The sequence below is a fragment of the Plectropomus leopardus genome, chromosome 4 (genome assembly GCF_008729295.1).
Source record: "Plectropomus leopardus isolate mb chromosome 4, YSFRI_Pleo_2.0, whole genome shotgun sequence".
Taxonomy (NCBI): Eukaryota; Metazoa; Chordata; class Actinopteri; order Perciformes; family Serranidae; genus Plectropomus; species Plectropomus leopardus.
In genome coordinates, this window is record NC_056466.1 from 494809 (window position 1) to 514692 (window position 19884).

Genomic DNA, 19884 nt, shown 5'->3' on the forward strand with positions numbered 1-19884 from the left:
AGAGTTAAAGTAAGTAAACTAAAAGAGACTCATGACTTCATTTTAACTGACTCCATGTTAAATGTATATTTTGCATTTATAGTTTTTTCGGAGTCTCTGACCTCTGCTGGTCCAGGTCGGCCCCCGTCCTCTGGTTCCTGCTGACCGAGCTCTTGTGTCTCTGCTCCTCGGTGTCGGGCTCCAGGGAGACGCTGCGTCTCAGGGCCGAGTGCCTCCTCTCCAGCCGGGCCACCGCCTGCTCCATCGCCTCCCTCTGCTGCTTTTCCTTCGACTCCAGGATCTCCTTCTCCTTCCTCCTCACCTTCTCCTCCTGCCGCGCCACGTTGGCCGTGAACTCGTAGGTCTCCTGCAGCTGCTGGAGCTGCTGCGCGCTGTGCCAGTGGAGGTTCAGTTTCTCCTCCTTGTCCTCCAGCTCCTTCTCCACCTGGAACAGCGTGTTGTCGAGCCCCGGCGGGCTGTCGCAGTTCCCGTTGCTGCCTCCGCCGCTGCGCTCCAGCACCTCCACGGCTCTCTGCTTCTCCTCGGCCAGCGCCGGGAGGAGGCCGTCGGCCACAGAGTTAAAGTAAGTAAACTAAAAGAGACTCATGACTTCATTTTAACTGACTCCATGTTAAATGTATATTTTGCATTTATAGTTTTTTCGGAGTCTCTGACCTCTGCTGGTCCAGGTCGGCCCCCGTCCTCTGGTTCCTGCTGACCGAGCTCTTGTGTCTCTGCTCCTCGGTGTCGGGCTCCAGGGAGACGCTGCGTCTCAGGGCCGAGTGCCTCCTCTCCAGCCGGGCCACCGCCTGCTCCATCGCCTCCCTCTGCTGCTTTTCCTTCGACTCCAGGATCTCCTTCTCCTTCCTCCTCACCTTCTCCTCCTGCCGCGCCACGTTGGCCGTGAACTCGTAGGTCTCCTGCAGCTGCTGGAGCTGCTGCGCGCTGTGCCAGTGGAGGTTCAGTTTCTCCTCCTTGTCCTCCAGCTCCTTCTCCACCTGGAACAGCGTGTTGTCGAGCCCCGGCGGGCTGTCGCAGTTCCCGTTGCTGCCTCCGCCGCTGCGCTCCAGCACCTCCACGGCTCTCTGCTTCTCCTCGGCCAGCGCCGGGAGGAGGCCGTCGGCCACGCTGGCCAGCTGTCGCTCCTTGAACTGCAGTCTGTGCTCCGCCTGTCGGAGCAGCTGCTCCTCCTGGCAGACAGCGGTGGCGTCCTGCGCCCCCTTCTCCTGCGCCTCCTTGAGCTGCTGGTGTCGTTCTTTGAGGCCGTGGGCGAGGTGCAGCAGGGCGCTGCGCTCCGCGGTGACCTCCTTCTCCAGATGCTCCCTCTGCTGCCGGAGCCCCTCCTCCAGCTGGCCGAGCTCCTTCACCTGCGCCTCCTTGAAGTCCGTGTATCGCGCCTGAGCAGATCTCGCCTCCCCGCTGGCGTCCTCCACATCTGGCCGCTCTGCAGCCTCTTTGGCCCGGAGGAGCGCCTCCCTGATCTCAGCCAGGGCTCGACACTCCTCCTGCAGGCGGCGGGCGTCCTCCCGGGTCAGCAGGGTGGCGGCGGCCTCGTGTTTCTCCCTCAGCTGCTCCTCCAGCCTCCCGACCAGACTCAGCTGCTCCCGCTCCTGCTCCTCCAGCCGCCGCCGCTCAGTCTCCAGGCGGACCTTCTGCTCCTCACGCTCCCTCTTCAGCCTCTCCAGCTCGCGGTAGATCTCCGTCTGCTCCGCGGCCTCCTGCAGCCGCCGCTGCTCCTCGTCCTGCTCCTCCTCAGCCTCCTCCTCCTCCTGCTGTTTCTCCCTGTGGATCTCCAAGCGCCTCTCCTCCTCAAAGCGCTGTTTCTCCTCCAGGAAGTCTCTCAGGCGGCTCTCGATGTCCTGGCTGCGGCGGCGGAGGCTCTCCTCCTGATGCAGGATCCGCTGCTGCACCTCCTCAGACTCCTTCCGCTGACTCTCCACCTCCTGCTGCAGGCGCTCCAGCTCCGCCTTCTCGCTCTGGTGCTTCGCCTCCATCTCCTTGATCAGCCTCCTGCAGCAGCAGCAAAAAAGTTACCATTCATCTTTTTGTTTTACTTATTTCTTTGTTTATTTATTCATTTATTTTAAATGATAAGATTTAGACATTTAGACATGGGGGAGGAGAGGGAGGAGGAGGAGGAGGAGGAGGAGGAGGAGAGGGTTGGAGTGAAGCTCAACTTTCCTTCTGGATTGTCAACATCAACAAAAGCTGTAAAATATTTGGGCACATATGGTTGAGGTGCGGTTATGTACATATGATTTGTTATTATGTTCTGCACAAAACTAAATAAGAATTTGATCACGAAAAAAGTGTTTTAACGTAAAAATTTGTGCTCCTCATTTCATCCAAAACCTCAACAAAAAAATCTCTGACATCAAAATATATAAGCAAAGATCAGATATAATGAAAGTGATATAATGAAAGTACACTCATAAAAAAGTTAAATAACTGTTACAATAATGTTAAATAAAGTGCAAATGTGATAAAATTATTAAAGTAAAAAAAAAAAAAGAGTCCTGTTTAAGTTAAACAGTTGCTGTTAAAACAAAGTACTCATATTTTACAATAAAGTTAGAGAACTGTAAAGTCGTGTACATCGAAAATACATTGTATTTTGGATATATCGCCCACGTCGAGTGTATCGCAGCAGTGTTTTAGACTCTTGTACCTTTTCAGCTCCAGTTTCTCCAGCTCTTCTCGCTGCTGTCGCTCAAACTCCAACCTGTGAACACAAAAACCCTCGTCAGCTTCCTTTACTCTCCACACACACACACACACACACACACACACACACACACACACACACGTTAACACTGGACACCACAGCTAGTGAAGCACAGTGAGTGAAAGCAGACACATAAAACCAAAAATGAAATCACGGGCCAGGTGGAAAAACAGAAGCGATGATGCATTCTCTAATCTCAGACGTCAAAATGGAGACAGAAGCAGCGAGGCGGTGTGCAAACAATAATAAAAAACAAAATAACAGACAATGAGGGTTCGGGTTGAGAGACTGGACGGGTCAACACATGTCTTTGCGTCAAAAAACGGGACAGTTAGACAAAACGTGGACGGCTGAGTCTACCTGAGGAAGACGGGGCCCTTCTCAGTGAAGAGACTGTCAACAGGACAGGGTTGATAGAGTTAATTCACCAAGATGACAGCAAACTGTGCGCTCAAAATATACTGTGCACACGTTAAAAATAGTCCCTGAATCACTCATATTTGGCAGCAGATTACACTGAAAATAAAGAGGCTCAACTTCCTGAAAATATCTTCCAATGGGACGAAAGATTTGGCCCGATGGCGAAAGTAAAGCTCTGTTCCTGTTACGGAGAGCTTTAATACACAAAACTAATACCAGCAATCTCACACGAATCTCTGACAGTTTGTCTTAAAGGCAGCAAAAACGGAAAAGTCATGAACGTGCAAAATGGGAGGTGTTGATCCTCTGAGGAGCAGGAATGGGATCAGTCAAAATCCTGGAAATCAGGTTAGTCAGTTTTGTTTATATTATGAGGGATTTAGCCTGTTGGTGGCAGTAAAGGTGCAGCCTGGGTCGTCACCAGTTCTGTTGTTTTCAGACGCCTTTGACGAGCATTAAAACCTCTGAGACCTGAGAAAAAATGTACTTCTATTGGAAACAAAAAGGCAATGTGCAACTTTACAAGAAATGTTCAGCAAATTGCAAAAAAATGTAAAAGGTGACAAGTTGAAAATTAGCTATGGGGGAATAATTGGATATTACCAAAAAATATTTATAATTTTTATAGAAATAAGATAAAATATTGGTGCATTATTTATTTTATTTTTAGCACTTCCTTGAGGTAATATTTTTGTTCCTTTTGTTTTTAAACTTTTAATTTGTTTTGCTTTTTTTCTAATAATTTTCTTGCAACTTTTTACCATTTTTTCCACTAATTTTTAGGCCAATTCATGTTCAGCTGCTAATTGCCTTTACTCATATTATTGAAAGACATCGAGCCCCTTTGCTCAGGTTTCAAAGGGTTAATTGTTTTTAAAGGTCTTAATAGTTTGGGACCGGCCTACATCGCAGACTCTCTATCGTACAATTATTATTATTTATTATGGTAAATTATGGTATAACCTCCGAAAGCTATAAGAGAAGCGGGCTTTGTGGATGTTTTTAATGATGCTGACCGATCCGCTCTTCGAATGTCCGCGCAGCTCTCATTCTTCGCTGGTGTCTTCGCCAGTGTCTCCGAATGTTCGCTATGCTCTCATTCTCCTCCAGTGTCTCCACTGGTGTTTCCGCTGGTGTCTCCAAATGTCCGCTCCACTGTCATTCTCCGTCGCTGTCCACTCTGCTCTCATTCTCCACTGGTGTTTTCACCGGTGTCTCCGCCTGTGTCTCCGAATGTCCGCTTTGCTTTCATTCTCCGCCGGTGTCTCTACGGGTGTCTCCAAATGTCTGCTCCGCTCTCATTGTGCGCCGGTGTCTCCGCCAGTGTTTTGAACACTTTTGAAATTTGGCCAAATTTTTAGTTGATAAACTGCTGATATATTTTCACACATTTTTGCAACTGGAGAATAATTTAAGGCCTAAAACAATGATAAAATCTAATTCACATCTTTAAATTAATAATAATCACTATTCGTTTTCACATAATTTTTAGACACATGAGGCACTGGAGAGGGCGCCTATCTCTGGACAACGATCGCAAGCAGCTTTGGAAGCCGTGTTGTGGCCGTAACGCCGCGTCGATGGACCAGGTGGAATTTAGGAGTTTGCCTTTAAGTCTCGCCTCTGGCGGTAAAAACCTCAAGAACTTAACGCTAAATGCTCGCTGCACAACGTTCGTTTATAAAAAGCGACAAAAATCAAAGTATTTTTCAGAAAGAACTAAGGACGGCGCCCTGCTGGATCAGATCTGAGCGTCGGCTCTGAAGCTGTTCGGGGAGTTCGGATGCGGAGGGAGATGCACTGCGGCGTCTGAGCTGATCGTCACATGCAGCCGATGATTTCTGAGCGTTCAGACACTCACCCGGGGTTGTAGAGCATCACCGTGGACAGATTCTCACAGGACTTGGACAGATCCGTCATGGAGAGGCTGAATGTGGACAGCAGGCCGCTCTGAGGGGGACAAAGGGTCAAAACATCACTCAGTGGGTCAATGTGATGCTCAGAGTTTCGACGGCGGCAGACGGCGAAGCCTCACCTTTCGTTTCTCCCTCAGCTTGGCCGCCTCTTTCGGATGGTTGAAGCGGAACATGTTGGTCCTGCCGAGCAGAATAACGGCACCTGGACGACAACAAACAACAGAAACTGAAAACGGCGCAGCACAAACTCCTCCTCCGCCTCCGGAGATGAAACGTCGTTTTTTTAAAAGGTGACAGTAAAACAAATAGAGACGTCAGAGGTCTGTGTTCGCTCTCACCCTGGTTGAGCTGCGACGGCTCGGTCACCTGAACTCCGTTAACTGAACACTGAGCTCCGCTGAGCGGCACCAGGGTCACTTTACCGTTCTGGTTCTCAAACATGCAGTGTTCACTCTCCAGGTCCAGACCGTGCAGGACTGCAGAGAGGAAGCCACACAAGAGAAAATCAGACAAAATAATCACGTAAGATTAAATAAGATAAAATTTATTAAAAGAGAAATCCACTCATTACAGCACTGAGAGACAAAAGGTAAAGGTCATCAAGAGTGAAAAGAAGTCGTACCTGTAGTTCAGATTATATGAAATTTCAGCACTTAATTTTATCATATTACACATTTGTGTGAAACTTTGTCATAATTAGCGTATGGATTCTTGGGTTATGGCCAAAAACATGCTTTGTGAGGTCACCGTGACCTTTGACCTAATTCTCATCAGTTTATACAACTAATTTTAGCACTAACGTTAGACCAAGTGAACGTTAGTGCTAAAATTAAAGAAATTCCCTAAAGGTGTTCATAACTTACTGCGTCCATGAGAACATGACTGATGCAAGGTCACCGTGACCTTGACTTTCCACCACCGAAATCTTATTTCAATTTCTTTCTTTTAAAATGTTTTTGTTTGTTTTGCTTGTTTTCTGATTACTAACTTTCAGGTCGTTTTCTTGCATGTCTTACTAATTTCGTTGCTCGGGGCCTTCTTATGTTGTTGGAAGAAATCAAACCAGTTTTCTCAGGTTTCAAAGGGTTAAGTATTCATGTGGTCATGTTTTTAGAAATATGTCTCTGCGTATTTATCTTTTGCCTTCCTCTGAGGTATTTTTAGTGAAGTTAAATAGTCTGCAGACAAATATTGTCCTTGTTTGTTAACTCTTTGTCCTCTCCACTGACTCATTAGATTAACTCACTGATGTCCTGCTCTGTGGACGCGTCCTCTCTGCCAACGTACGTCCGTCCCTCCTGAGGTGAAAGAAACAAAAAACTTTACTTGCAAACACAAACACATGCCTCACTACAGGACACTTCCCCCTAATCTGGTAGATTCATTTTTGGAAACAAAGCCAAATTTGGCCCTCCACAGTAAAATTGTAGAAATGTCCTAAAATCTGACTAATGTTCTAAAATCCTGGAAATGTCCTCAAATTCTGAAAAATGTCCTTAAATCCGAGTAACATCCTACAATCCTAGAAATGTGCCTAAACCCTAGAAAAGCCATAAAATCCTACAAACTTCCTTAAATCCCATGAATGCCCCAAAAACCTGGAAAGGTTTTAAAATCCTATAAAAGTCCTGAAATTCTGGAAACATCCTAAAGACCAAGAAATGTCCTAAAATCAGAAAAACGTCTTTAATTCTAGAGATGTCATAAAATTCTAGAAATGTCCTTAAATCCTAAAATCATGTATTGGCAATTTAGTGCTTAAGTGACATTAATCGCTCAAAGTGAGAATTTTCCGCCTCAGCCTTGAATCGGCCTCAGTCATGTGCGCGGTGCTTCAGGTGACCTCTGACCTTCAGGTGGTACAGGATGATGCCGGTGCTGAGGAGGTCGTCGTCGATGCCGATGAGGTGAGGCAGCTCAGAGTCCAGCACCACGCCGATCCCCTCTTTCCTCAGAGCCAGCGTCTCCTCCTGCAGACGTCACAAACACAAAACTTTTCACGTTTACAATAAACTCAATGAGAGAAAACTTTTAAAAAAAGTCATGCAAAAGTCAAAAATCATGAACTGAAACAAATTTACAACAGAAATAATTCATTTTACAACAAAAAGAGGTGTACGATGTTTAAAATGAAGAGGATGAAATGTGCAAAATATTCACTAAAGAATGTGAAATAATACAAAAAGATTTGTGAAAATGTGCGTTAATGCAGCTCATTGAGTTTGTTTTAGTCTTGATGAACACAAACAAAACCACATTATAATAACGAATAAAAACAATCAAAATAAAAAGTTATATGCCAGAAAAAGGCTTTAAGGCGACAAATAAAGACCAAATTAAAAAGCTACGTTTTATAAATCAGCACGACCCGTCCTCTTTATTTTCCCGCTAAGTGCAAGCGGTGTAAATCACAAGTTTCATCCCGTCGGATATTACGTTGATTCTTTGGACAGCGATACGATATTTGCTGATATCACAAAGTCTGCAAAAATACATTTAAATATGTAGGGTTTAGACAAATGCGATGATAGTTTTTAAATAATGGTGTATGTTTCAACACGACGAAATGCATCGGTGCTTTCACTTTGTAATATTGGATTTTTTAATCAATAAATTCTATTTATATTTCAAGCAAAAAACAAAAGAGCAGAACAACAAAATAGTATCAGATCGTGCAGGTGAGATCCAGAAAACCACTCACAGGCTTACGAGACAATCTCACCTCAAAACTGATCCTACAAACAAACACTGAATCATGCAAAAGCACATTTATGATGAACCTCCAGATGTGAACAGTTCAGAGTTCAGAGGGTAAATTCTGGATCATCAGAAAGGTCCCGAGCCTGTTTTTGGAGAATAAATCCAGCTGCATGTCTCGTTACATCCCTGATCTGCACACATCTGTGCAGGCTGTCGGGATTTCAGGAAAAAGGTGGACGATAAACGCTCGTACCTTGAGAATATTCTGTGTCTCGTTCCACTTGTTGGTCCACTCTTTGGTCAGCTCCAGAACCTGAAAAAACACAAAAAAAAACGATAGAAACTCGACAGAAAGCCGGCGGGGAGCGGGCGTCTACAGCATCGACCTCTGACTGAGACTCACCCTGGCTTCGTTCTGGTGCAGCTTCTCCTCCATGCTCAGAGCGGTGGGCGAATCCAGGAGAGCAATCTGAGCGAAAAAACAACAACAATACTCAGAAACACTCTGACTGTGTTTAGATCACAGACTGACGATCACGAAGAGACACAACGAAACCAAGAAAATCAATTTCTTTAAAGATTTCAGTCCGACTGAAAGACACATTTTATGAGTTTTCTTCACGTCATCGTCCTTTTCCCTCAAACTGCTTCATCGTCTTCGAGTTTACTTTAATCACCACAGAACGATTTCTATAGTACAGAGGAGGATTTGAGCCACGTTAAGATTTAGAGAAGAAAGTCGTAATTTCGGGAATAAATCTGTAGTTTTAGGAGAATAAAGTCATAGTTTTACAAGAAAAAAAGTTGTAATTTTACAAGAAAAAAAGCCTTAAATTTACAAGAAAAATTGTCATAATTTTACAAGTAAAAAGTTGTAATTTTATGAGACGGGAGATATTATATTACGGAAATAAACATAAACACAGCAAACTATAGAAGAGGCGACAGTCAGGCCGCAGAGATTCGTCAGAGGGCGGAGTGACGCGGAGAGGAACCGATCAACAAATCAAACAAATTAAATATCAAAATCGAGTTTCGCACACACAGATTTTAATTTACGATTTTCATTCATAAGCACATCAAAGAAAATCAGATGATTAACTGTTTTTTTTTCGTTTTCCAATTTTTATTGTCTGACGATTTTTAAATGGCAGCAGGGAAACAGCTGGTTTCACGATTTTGGTTTTCTCATTTCAAAATGAAAATCTGTTGGCTGGATGACTCACGATGTGTGGCACGACACGACACCGGGACATGGTTACCAATTTACCGATTTATAGTTTATACTTTAAAGTCTATGCATTTCATAGTTAATATGTTTATTTGCTCAATGTGATATCTTCTTTGTCATAAAATTACAACTTAATTCTCGTAAAATTAAAACTTAATTCTTGTAAAATTACAACCTTTTTTTCTTGTAAAATTAGGACATTATTCTCATAAAATGATGATTTCTTTTTCTCATAAAATTACAACTTTATTCTCGTAAAATGCCGACTTTTTTCTCTCATAAAATCACAACTTTTTTATTGTGAAAATTATGACATTTTTCTCGTAATATTACGACTTTATTCTCAAAGTCTCAAAAAAAAATATGTCCCTAAAACTCATCGTAGAATCAGAAACGGACACCGTGACAGCAGTGAGCGTTAGTTTCCGTCCGCGTTGGTTTACCTGGTTGCCCTGAACCAGCAGAGCTTTGAGTCGGGCGATTTCGGCCCGCAGCTCTCTGATCAGCCGCACGTTTCCGTCCTCGTTGATGGTCGGTTTGTTGATGATGTTCTTGGCCCGGTTGGCGTACCGCAGAGTGCTGAGCGTCTCACCGTAGTTCACATCGGCGGGAGAAATAGCTGCCACGAGAAACAATTCAGTCAAACATTTTGGTTCTTTTTGTGAGATTTTAAATGTTTGTGTTTAACCCTTTAGTGTAATCAGTGAATTTCCAGCTCACACACGCTCATACCGCTCTATGCACAAAATGTGATTTTCAAAATAAGGCGTTAAAAAACATTATACGTTATTATTTTAAACCAACATCAGACCTAATCATACTTATCAAATGTTCATTAGTTTTAAGAATTTAAATGCTAGGTGTCTGTCATGATGTCACTATGTTTTAGGTGTGACAGGTCACCTAGTGGAAATAGCATGTATTTCCTCCATATGCCAAATATGGTCAAAATGACCTCATCAGGTGGAAAATAGTCAAAATGACAAATTCAGAGTCAAAAGCCCAGAATGACACCCAGAAATAATACAAGTCCTGTTTTTCTGCTCTGATGGCTGTGGGATCAAAAATGTCAGTTTGAATGGGTTTCAATGGAGCATTTTTGGACCTGAACAGTCTGAATGTAACTATTTAGTTTCCACAGTGTATTTTAGACTTATTGTAGGAGCTGAGCTGCAAATTCACTGATTACACTCAGATACACAATCTGGACTACATTTAGGACACATGCATCAACACACACACAGTTATCACAACAGGATGAATGAAAAGCACGTAAAGTGCACCAAACTGTCCCTAAAGGGGTTAACTGTTATACTTTCCTCACACTTCAATAACTAAATAAATACCTCCAGTTGTTTCTTATGTTGGCTCCTCATTGTCTTCGTTTTTTCCAGGATAAATGCGTACATTGAAGAGGAGGTCCAGCGAAGGTTGCGCAAGATGAATCTTCTTAACGGCAGCAGCAGCATGGATCTGTCTCTGTCCTGCGAGTCTCTCCGGGTAAGAGATCAGCGCTTTTTCACTTTTTTCATTTAGGTGCTGCTGATTTTTTACAACTCTGCATCCAAACTAGCCGACACAGGAACAGTTTCTTAACTTAACTTGAGTCTTAAACTAAAACATCAGCTCACTGCCATTATAGATGATATTAGCTGTAGTTATCGCTGTCGCTGAATGAATAAGACAGAGAGGTTGTGTTCGCACCGTCGTCTGCCGCCGCTGGAAAACTTAAAAATAATCGCGGCACAAGTGACAGTCGTTCCAGTTCCTATATTTTAATGTGATGAACGACATGTTCGGACACGTTAATCAGAGTATACACGGCTGCGTGTAAACAGTAACATTAGTAGTATATTAATATTTATCAGCCATGTAAACAGCTTTGTAGGAATATTGGGTTTTTTTTGTAATATTGGCAAAAACGTGAATATTTTGTGCTTGTACACAGTCATTTTTTTGACGTTGTTCATGATTAAATTATCTGTCCCAGTCCTGAATATTTCGCACCTATGGGCAGCAGATAAAAATCTATAAATGCTCAGTTAAAAGTCAAGATTGTGATTTGTAAAATAAAAAATAAAAATAGGTTCATATTTTCCTGCTTCTCATACATACAGTATATATGAGAAGCTGGAACCATGAAATGTTATTTTTGCATGAAAAGTGGTTTACAGGAGAGAAATAGTTGCCAATTAATTTCCTAAATAATCAACTTACTGTTTCACCTGCACTTGTATATGTTCATATTTTTGGTTTGTTATAATAGTAATGGAGTAGAAAGTATAGTGTTTCCCTCTGAAGTTTTGTGGAGTAGAAGAAGAAAGTGGCACGACATTAAAATACACAAGTAATGTAAAAGTAACCTCAGATTTCTACTTAAGTGCAGTACTTGAGTAAATGTACTGAGATTTCACCACTGCTCAGCAGAGACGCAGTTACAGTAATCAGGATCAGTGCACCAAGAATAGTATTTGTAGTTTATTTATATTATATAAAGTGTTTCTTTAGCCATGAAAATGAATAATCCAGTCATTATAATGACTCTAAAACCTCGTCTAAATTTGATTAAATGATATTCATGCATTTTTAAAACGTTTTCCAAATATAAAGCTTATTTTGCCTTGTGGTGGACAACTTTTTGTTGACCGTTAAATCGAATTATTTATTTCTTATCCTGGTTTGAGTGCTCTGGACTCCTAAAATTCTCTCTTAGGCCAGTTTCACACAGCACGAAACGGTGGCTCGCCGTTTTTTTTCCGTGTGCGTTTGTCAGCAGAAACAGTGACGATGGTGCTTTGATGATGAAGAGATGAAGAAATACAAAGACGTCTGTTTTACTCAAACTTCCCTGCTTCCCTTTCAAAACAAAAGCCCTCTGGCAGCGTCTCTGTGGACAGAATCCCATCAGTTGCTGATACAAGGCATTTTATTTTGAAACATTTACAGCATTGTGTTGTCGGCAATGCAGTAGCTGCACGACTTCATAAATGAGTGGAATATGTGTGCAACAATGCTGCAGCAACGCTGCAACAGCACTGCATGTGTGAACACCACAAGCATGACGCACGCTGCAGTTCGGCGAGGCTGAAGTCACGCTCTGCCGAGGCGTGCTGTGTGAAACGGGCCTTACCTAAGAGAAGAGCAAAAATGAGAAAACGCTGGTGAATCCCCAAAATCAGTGGGTACTAACAAAATAAGACCAAATCCTGGATACAGGCAAAATGTGCTCATGTGTTGTTTCTTGCATGAGGCCCATTTACGTGGCTTTATTTCCACTGTAAAATGTATATTTGGCTCGTAAAAGTAAAGCGTGATATAAGAAGCGCAGCAGGTCCAGTGACAGTGCAGTTCAAGCGTCTTTCTCTGTGTAGGACTGATATTTAGCTCTTTAACCCTGCAGGAGGAGGAAGAAGCTAGTGACTGTAGCTCTGTTAGATTAACAGATGAGGTAAGACCAGGATCCTCCTGCTCTGTTTGAGACTTTCCCCGCTCTGTAATCTGCATGACTCTCCCAAAAAACGCTCCTGGATCGACTCATTCCCACTTCTATCAATCTGTTTGGTTTGCAGCTCTTTAATTAATTGGGTTCTTCACCACCTGGTTTTTAATTTGTCCTGGTTTTGTTGATGGTTTTGTTATTTTCTCCCGTCGTCATGAAGTATAATTTAAATTTTTGGGTTATTGATTAAAAAATGCTGCTTGTCATTTTGCAGATTAAGAGTTAATAGTGTATATTTGATGTTTTAATAGTACTGAGAGTTGATGTTAAGTTTCATTGTTTTCAGGATGATGAAAAGCTGCAAAACATTAATCCAAGGAGGCTCAAATATGAGGTGAGACAAGATCTTATTTTGGTTTTGGGGTTATTACAGTTTTAATCATTAAAAAATCTTTAATCCTGCTAAATATGCATGGAAAATATGAAATAAAATCTACACTCAATTCCTTGAACAACTCAATGTAATTTTGAATCTTCAGGTTTGAGAAACCGTCACAGACAGATACATTTTCTGTTATCATCCGATCACTATTATGAGTCACATCAGTTTGTTTTGGCTTTTATTTTGAGAGATGAAGAATGAAAAGGCAAATTTTGGATCCGATTCTTTTGTCAAAAAAACCTGTGGGATTTTTCCATGGGATTTTTGGGATAGTATAAAGGAAAAAGCTCTTTGGCAAACAGACATTTATGATACTTAGAGGTTTCGTTCAGCAAGATTATCTTCATAAATGAATATCACTTTTGGGATTTTTGAAGCTTCAATGTCATCACTAGGAGTAAAAAGCTAACTTTGGGCAATAAATGAGCTACACCAAGGTCACATGACTTAATTTAGAGCCACAACAAGTCTGTAAAGACGTGTTCAGCGCAGCATGATGACGTTAGGTAGTCTCATTTAGCAACTTTTTAGCATCTTCCTTCAAAGTTCACAGTCAGGTATTTACTGACGAATTTTATGTTATAGAACAAAAATGTTAAAGTGTCTTAAGTTTGTGTTAACCGCAGACCTTATTTCAGACATCCAACCAAAAACACACTCAAAAAAGCCATTGACTTTGAGTCGAGGGAACTGGAGGTGCTGAAATGTTAACCAATTTTTGGGTTTTAGGACTCATTACTGGGGTACTCTGTTATCTTCTTTAGCATGCCAGCATAGAAAAGTAAACAACAAAATTTCAGTGTCAGTTCATCGAACTTCATTTCATACAACGTGGAATCAGACATGGGTAAAACAGTATTTGCAGACGACTTTTTCCGCCCAGTCAGATAAGGTGCTGGATCGGTGGAGTTTGATCCAGAAATTTAAAATCGAAATGTAGGCTTTCTGCGAAGACCATCCGCCAAGTCACAAAAATGGTCACGAATGTGTCTTTGCCCTCGTTTGATTTGAATTTAAGCTTTAAAAAAGAAGTAAAGGTTGTATTTTTTGTACACTTGTCATTTAATTTGCATGCCAAACCTCTTCACACTGTTAATTTCGAATCACTTACGACTCACCTGTGCACCTGGTGATGGAGAACCTGTAATTCTCATTGGGGTGGATTATGGACTTCGGTGTAATTCAAAGAGCCTTCACATCCTTCTTGACGATGTAGTCATGGACTCCCCCCTTGTGCACACAGAAAGCCTGCGGGTTGTGGTCTGGCTTCCTGCCTGCCCTGGAGCTCGAGGCAAACTCCCCTCTTCACATCCATGAAAATGTGTTCGAAGAACCAAATAAGAGCCTCTTGAAGCTTCACAGAGAAGGAAAACTGGAGTCCGCATCTGAAGCCTTGATTGAAAAAGAGGAAGGGTCTCACGCAGGTGGCAACAAAAACAAATGGTGGCAGGGAGGAGTGAATATCCCTCTAGGAGAATTAGACCGAGATGTTTGTGAACTTGATCGTCTGGACATTGGACGACACAAGTTTTGTGTCGCAGTTACTAACAAATTTGATGAAAACGAGAATATAACCTGTAAGAAAAGAAAAGATTCTGACTTCTGTGTCCCTGGTGATAATGATGAAAAGACCGAAGATAGAACAAAGGAGCTGCTGGAAAATGGACACTCTGAAGAAGTCCAGAACCAAACATATGACTCAGGGGTCGTAGAAGATTCAGATCTTCCCAATGATCAATCGTCAGAGTTGCAAAATTCTGTCAATAGTTACATCAATTCCAAGCAGGAGTCGAAGAACTCTCTTTATGCCCAAATAAAACAAGAGACAGGCACAGTAGCTGGGAAAGTGGCAGCCAATGGTAGCTATGTTTTGTGGTATTTTGCTGGAAAGCTGTCTGAGGTTTACAAAGACGCCGGTAGAAGGCTTCAAGACACACGTGACATTATGCAAAAAGTCCGAACAGGTGAAATGAAAGTTGCTGTCTCTCAGTATGTGACCATGATGTCCAAAGAGCTGCCACTGATCCATCGAATGCAGCTTAAATCTGAGCCAGAGCCTTGCATCCTCGCAGAAAACAAACCCAGTTTGGCAGAGCGTCCACGGATGAATTCAGCTGAGCTTAAACCGGAGCAAGAACCTTGCATCCTTGAAGAAAACAAAGATAGTTTGATGGAGGTGCGACCGATTCATCCAATGCAGCTTAAACCGAAGCCAGAGCCTTGCATCTTTGCAGAAAACAAAGCCATTTTACAAGAGCAGCCACTGATAACTTCAGTAGAGCCTAAACCAGAACCAGAACCTTGCATTCTTGCAGAAGGCAAAGCCAGTCTGGCAGAGCAACCACTGATTACTTCAGCTGAACTTAAACCAGAGCCAGAACCTTGTACCCTTGTGAAAAACAAACAAGTCAGTTTGGCTGATCAATCAAGGGATGGCACCCTAAGTCTTCTTCAGAAAAGCGGCATTTCCACGATCCCAGGCGTCTCGGGATGGCCCGAAGGCTCTGTGGCGTCTGTCAAAAATACATGTCCTGAAATGTTTTATCAGAAGCTGGTCCAGCTGCCTCTAGCCTTGTCCCAGCTGCAGTCACTTTCATCCCGGAAGATGCTAGAAAAGTTGGAATCTCTGGTTCCTCGAATGAGAATCAACAAACTTCAGAGTATCTTCTGGCTCAAGACTGCCAACAGAAAGCAGCCGACCCCGACGCCTGGCTGTTTGCTTTTGTCGAAAAAGGACATCACGGTGTTGTCAAGTAAAACGAAATTGGGAGACACTTTAGCTGTATGTCACCATTTTAATCTCCTGGAAATCAAGAAAGTCCAGATTAGTTTGGCAGGGCAGCATGTCCGCCTGATTGATTGTATCGAAGACACCATTCTGGTCATCTTTACCCACAGCAAAGAGCTTACCCAGGAGTTCTGCAAGACTCTGCTGAAGGTGGTTTCTCCTGAAAGGTTCTCTGAAGGGACTGAAGATCACCCATTACTGTCTGATGACCTCATGGTCCTGTCCTTGGATTGGACTTCGACGGTTCCCGACATCGTCCTGGACAACGGTCTTCACATCACCTCCAGATTCAAACGAGTCCTCGCAGACCTGCTCTACATCATCCACGGAAACATGGATGGTCCTGGCAAACCTTCTTTGGCGAATATTTGTCCTCTGCTCTACACCAGCGTCAAGGTCCAGAACTCTACCAGCATGCATCAGGACGCCATTTTTCAGTTCCTCCTGACCGACACTCATGTGGCTCTTCTCCGGGAGGACGGCATCTTTCACCCGGTACCTCGGGGCTCCAGTCTGGTCCCTGCCCAGCCCCAGTTTCAAGGCCTTGAAGTCCGCAGGCGTTCAGACATCAGATGCCTGCTCGTGAGGCAGAGTGACAGCTGTCTGGTGGTCGATATGACGTTTACAACTCAGAAACCCCAAACTCGAAAGAAGCTGGAGTTCAGACGAGGTTCGGCTGATGTGGCCTCCGTCTCTCGCTCCAGCAGTCAGTCCTGGAAGTTGTCTTTTGGCTGCACCTCAGAAGCTGCCATCTTAATTAATCATCTTTGTACCTGAGTTACACACCTGAGGAGCCGTGTCCACCAAAGCGTTTTTTTCTGATACGGGAGCACCGTGTATTTACGCTGCACTACAAACTACTCTGTACTGAGCACTGCACGTTGTGGGTTTTTTTCCCCTCAGTGCAGGGTGTTGAAATATCTACAGCTTTGGAGAAAAGGCTGCGCTCGTCACTGTCGCTTGAGCTGTCAATCATGGTGGAGGAGGGACAAATACCACGTGAGAAACATGAATTAATGGAGGAGAAATCTGTCAACTGTTTAAATGTGAGCAAATTGGCTTGATCTATTTTTTAAAAGCATGGGGAGAAGACAAGGAGCAACATAACATGGACAAAAAATTAGCAAGGAATTCGTAAAAAGTTACAAGATAATTACCTGAAAATGTGCGCAAAAAAAGAAATTAAATTTAGAAAAAAAATTGTTTTTTTTTTCTGGAACATAATTTCTAAACATGTAAGTGTAAGATTTATATTTTCTGGACATTTTCTTTTAAAAAGTAATATCTAACTATCACACCTAGATAATTTTCAAGTATTTTTTCTTCACCTTCTTCAATTTTCTTTTTTTTTTTCTTCAATTTGCAGGACATTTCTTGCCAAATCTCTTGTTGGCATTTTTTCATGTTTTCAAAAAGAAATTAGACCAATTTTCTCAGGTTTCAGAGGTTTAGATGCACGTGAAAGGCATCTGAAGGCAGCAAAAGAACACTGATTCACTCCAGGTGTTAAAAGGTTAATATACTGAATATACAAATACATGTTTACTCTCCTAAACCCACACAGACCGGCGGTCTGTCCCTCTCTCCCCACGTGCTTCAGCGTCCCCCTCCTCCAGAGCAGGTACTCTACTGTGTGCCGACATGTTTAGTGATTTGGATATTGCGAATCGCCTTTAACGTGCTCTCAAACGCTTCCAGCTGCACGCTTCATGCAGAGCACCGCGATTTTAGCTGGGAACAAAACGCTTCGGTGGACACGATGCGTAAAGTCCTTACTTACGTTATCTGAGAATGAACTTTTTAAAAAAAAGAAATAACCAGCCACCTCATTTACTTTAAGATGTGTCGAGTAAAAGTTAATCCCATTTGACGGACAAAAAAAAAAAGATATTCTCTGAAAAAGTAATTTGTTCGTTAAAATGGGCACATCTGAAAGTATTTTAAAAAATTTTTAAAAACATTTTATAAACCTTTCAGCCTGTTATTCTGATGTAATTGTGATTTTGCCACAAAGTTGTAAAGATTGTCTTTAGAGACGATGAAGCACAGACAGTATTGAATGTACCAGCTGTAATCTCGTAATTTCTGTACCTAAAATTTAGTCATTAATTTATCAATTAATGAGAATAAACAGTTGTGTTTTTGAAATAAAACACAACTGTTTTAAAATGCCTTTTAAATAAAGTAGAAAAAATGTGTTATTAAATGTTCACTAGTAATTAACTTAAAAATGTGTAATTATGGTAAAAGTACATAACACTTTAAAATGCCTTTTAAATAATGTTAAAAACTTAATTTTAATAAGCAATCAACTAAATTTTATGTGTTCAGAAATATGGAAAAATTAAATACTTAATTACCACAATTGTGAGCACAAAAGTTGATAACAGACACAAGTTTAGTTGTTTCCACATTATCTAAAAGAGTTTCCAAAGTGTTTTGTATTAACAACTGTATTTATGAACACACGTTTTAAGTTAATTACTCATAAAAATAAAATTGTTTCAACTAATTTTCTACATTATTTAAAAGGAATTTTAATGACATTAATCATTTTTTTGACTGTGTCCGTTTACAGCTTTTAGTCATGTTGACGATTCTTGTTTGAATTTTGATTTTTGTTGATTTTTTGGTGCAAATGTTGATGTCACTTAATCGCACAGTTTGCTCTAAATTTTAGCAACTTGCACTTTAAGAAAAATGATTGTAATCTGATTACTTGAATAAAATGAGGAATTGTTTATAACAGATGAAATATTACGAGTATATATTTAAAGTAACGATGTTTAATGTTCCTTAAAAAAATTAGAATTATATTAATTGTGTAAACAGGATAATAAAGATCGAACTTTCTCTGATTGTCATTGTATTCGTTATATTTGTTGATCACAGTTAATCGTTCTCAAATCAAATTCAGGAAATTAATTCACAGCAGTTATTGTAATTTCTGTTTGGTCAATCCTTTCCTCTCCTCCTCTTCTTCGTCTCTTGTCCCGGTGATTTTCTCTGCAGCACCTGGTGTCTCGCTCTCTCGTGGCGAGCTTCGACGGCGTCCAGGAGCCCGTCAGAGTCAGCATTCCTCGTTACGTTCTCCGCGGGCAGGGGAAGGACGAGCACTTTGAGTTTGAGGTGAAGGTGAGTTCGCTCGGCTTTCTTCTTCATCGTCGTCATGAGTCGTTTACGCTGTGACGTTTTTCGTGTTTTTGATCTCTGCGTTTTAATTCTCGATCAGATCACCGTGATGGACGAGACGTGGACTGTGTTCAGACGCTACAGTCGCTTCCGGGAAATGCACAAGAGCCTCAAATTCAAATATCCAGAGGTGAGACACTTTGATCTGCTTTCATGGCCATCGGCTACGGAGGACTAAAACCGACAAAATGAATAACAAATAAATAAACTTATCTATAAATAAAGTTTACTCATTTTCCCCATTTAATTTTCCATTTTATGAATTATTTTTTTCATTTATATATTTATTTGCTTTTATATTTATGCATTATTAAACACCACAAATGCCAATATTTATTTAATTTTCCATTTTTTTTAATCAATGTATTCATTTTTATATTTATCTGCTTATTTATTTATGAATTATTTTCCACTTTGCTTATAAATCTCCTATTTATTTAATTTCCCAATTTTATTTTCTATTTTACATATTTATTTATTCATTTCTAAATGTATTTATTTATTTGTGTAATTACTCATGTATAAATAATAAATGCAGAAACAATTACATTAATAAATAAATAAATGTAAAAATGAATAAATAAATATGCAAAATAGAAAATAAAATGGGAAATTAAATAAACATGGGAATTAATTTAGCAAAGTCAACTATAATACAAAAATAAATAAGCAAATGAATATGAATAAATTGATAAATAAAATGGTGAATTAAATAAATATTGGCATTTTCATTTCTTAAGACATTTATTTATTTTTGATTTTGTTGGTTTCAGTCCTCCATAATCGGGTCTGTTGAGACACTTTGCCGGGGACAAGTCTCTTTATCTGATGTCACTGAAGTTTGTGACGTTCTCCGTTTCAGCTGGCGGCTCTCGAGTTTCCTCCCAAAAAACTGTTTGGGAACAGAGACGAGCGGATGGTCGCCGAACGCCGGAATCACTTGGAGGTAAGACATTTTATTCGTTTTGTTAAGTTTAATTAGTTTTTTTTCTTATGAAAATAATAAAAACTAAATTGAAACAAACAAATCCACGCTGGAAACTAACTGAAAC

General features: G+C 41.3%; 2 protein-coding genes across 2 annotated transcripts; one reads left to right on the forward strand and one right to left on the reverse strand.

Moving 5' to 3' along the window:
• Positions 1–76: 76 nt before the first annotated feature.
• Positions 77–9790, reverse strand: kif16ba (kinesin family member 16Ba). Its single transcript, XM_042484396.1, has 13 exons — positions 9772–9790; positions 9415–9626; positions 8144–8209; positions 7994–8053; positions 6891–7010; positions 6287–6338; positions 5379–5516; positions 5160–5242; positions 4986–5074; positions 3065–3097; positions 2648–2701; positions 655–1989; positions 77–485 (listed from the first exon to the last, which is right to left on the reverse strand). Exons 1-13 carry the CDS (start codon positions 9788–9790, stop codon positions 77–79), a joined length of 2670 nt encoding a protein of 889 aa, XP_042340330.1.
• A 442-nt stretch (positions 9791–10232) lies between these two features.
• On the forward strand, positions 10233–16807 carry LOC121941571. The gene is made up of 5 exons (XM_042484397.1): positions 10233–10243; positions 10366–10471; positions 12372–12419; positions 12757–12804; positions 14096–16807. Exons 1-5 carry the CDS (start codon positions 10233–10235, stop codon positions 16415–16417), a joined length of 2535 nt encoding a protein of 844 aa, XP_042340331.1. The 3' UTR covers positions 16418–16807.
• The last annotated feature ends 3077 nt before the right edge of the window (positions 16808–19884 follow it).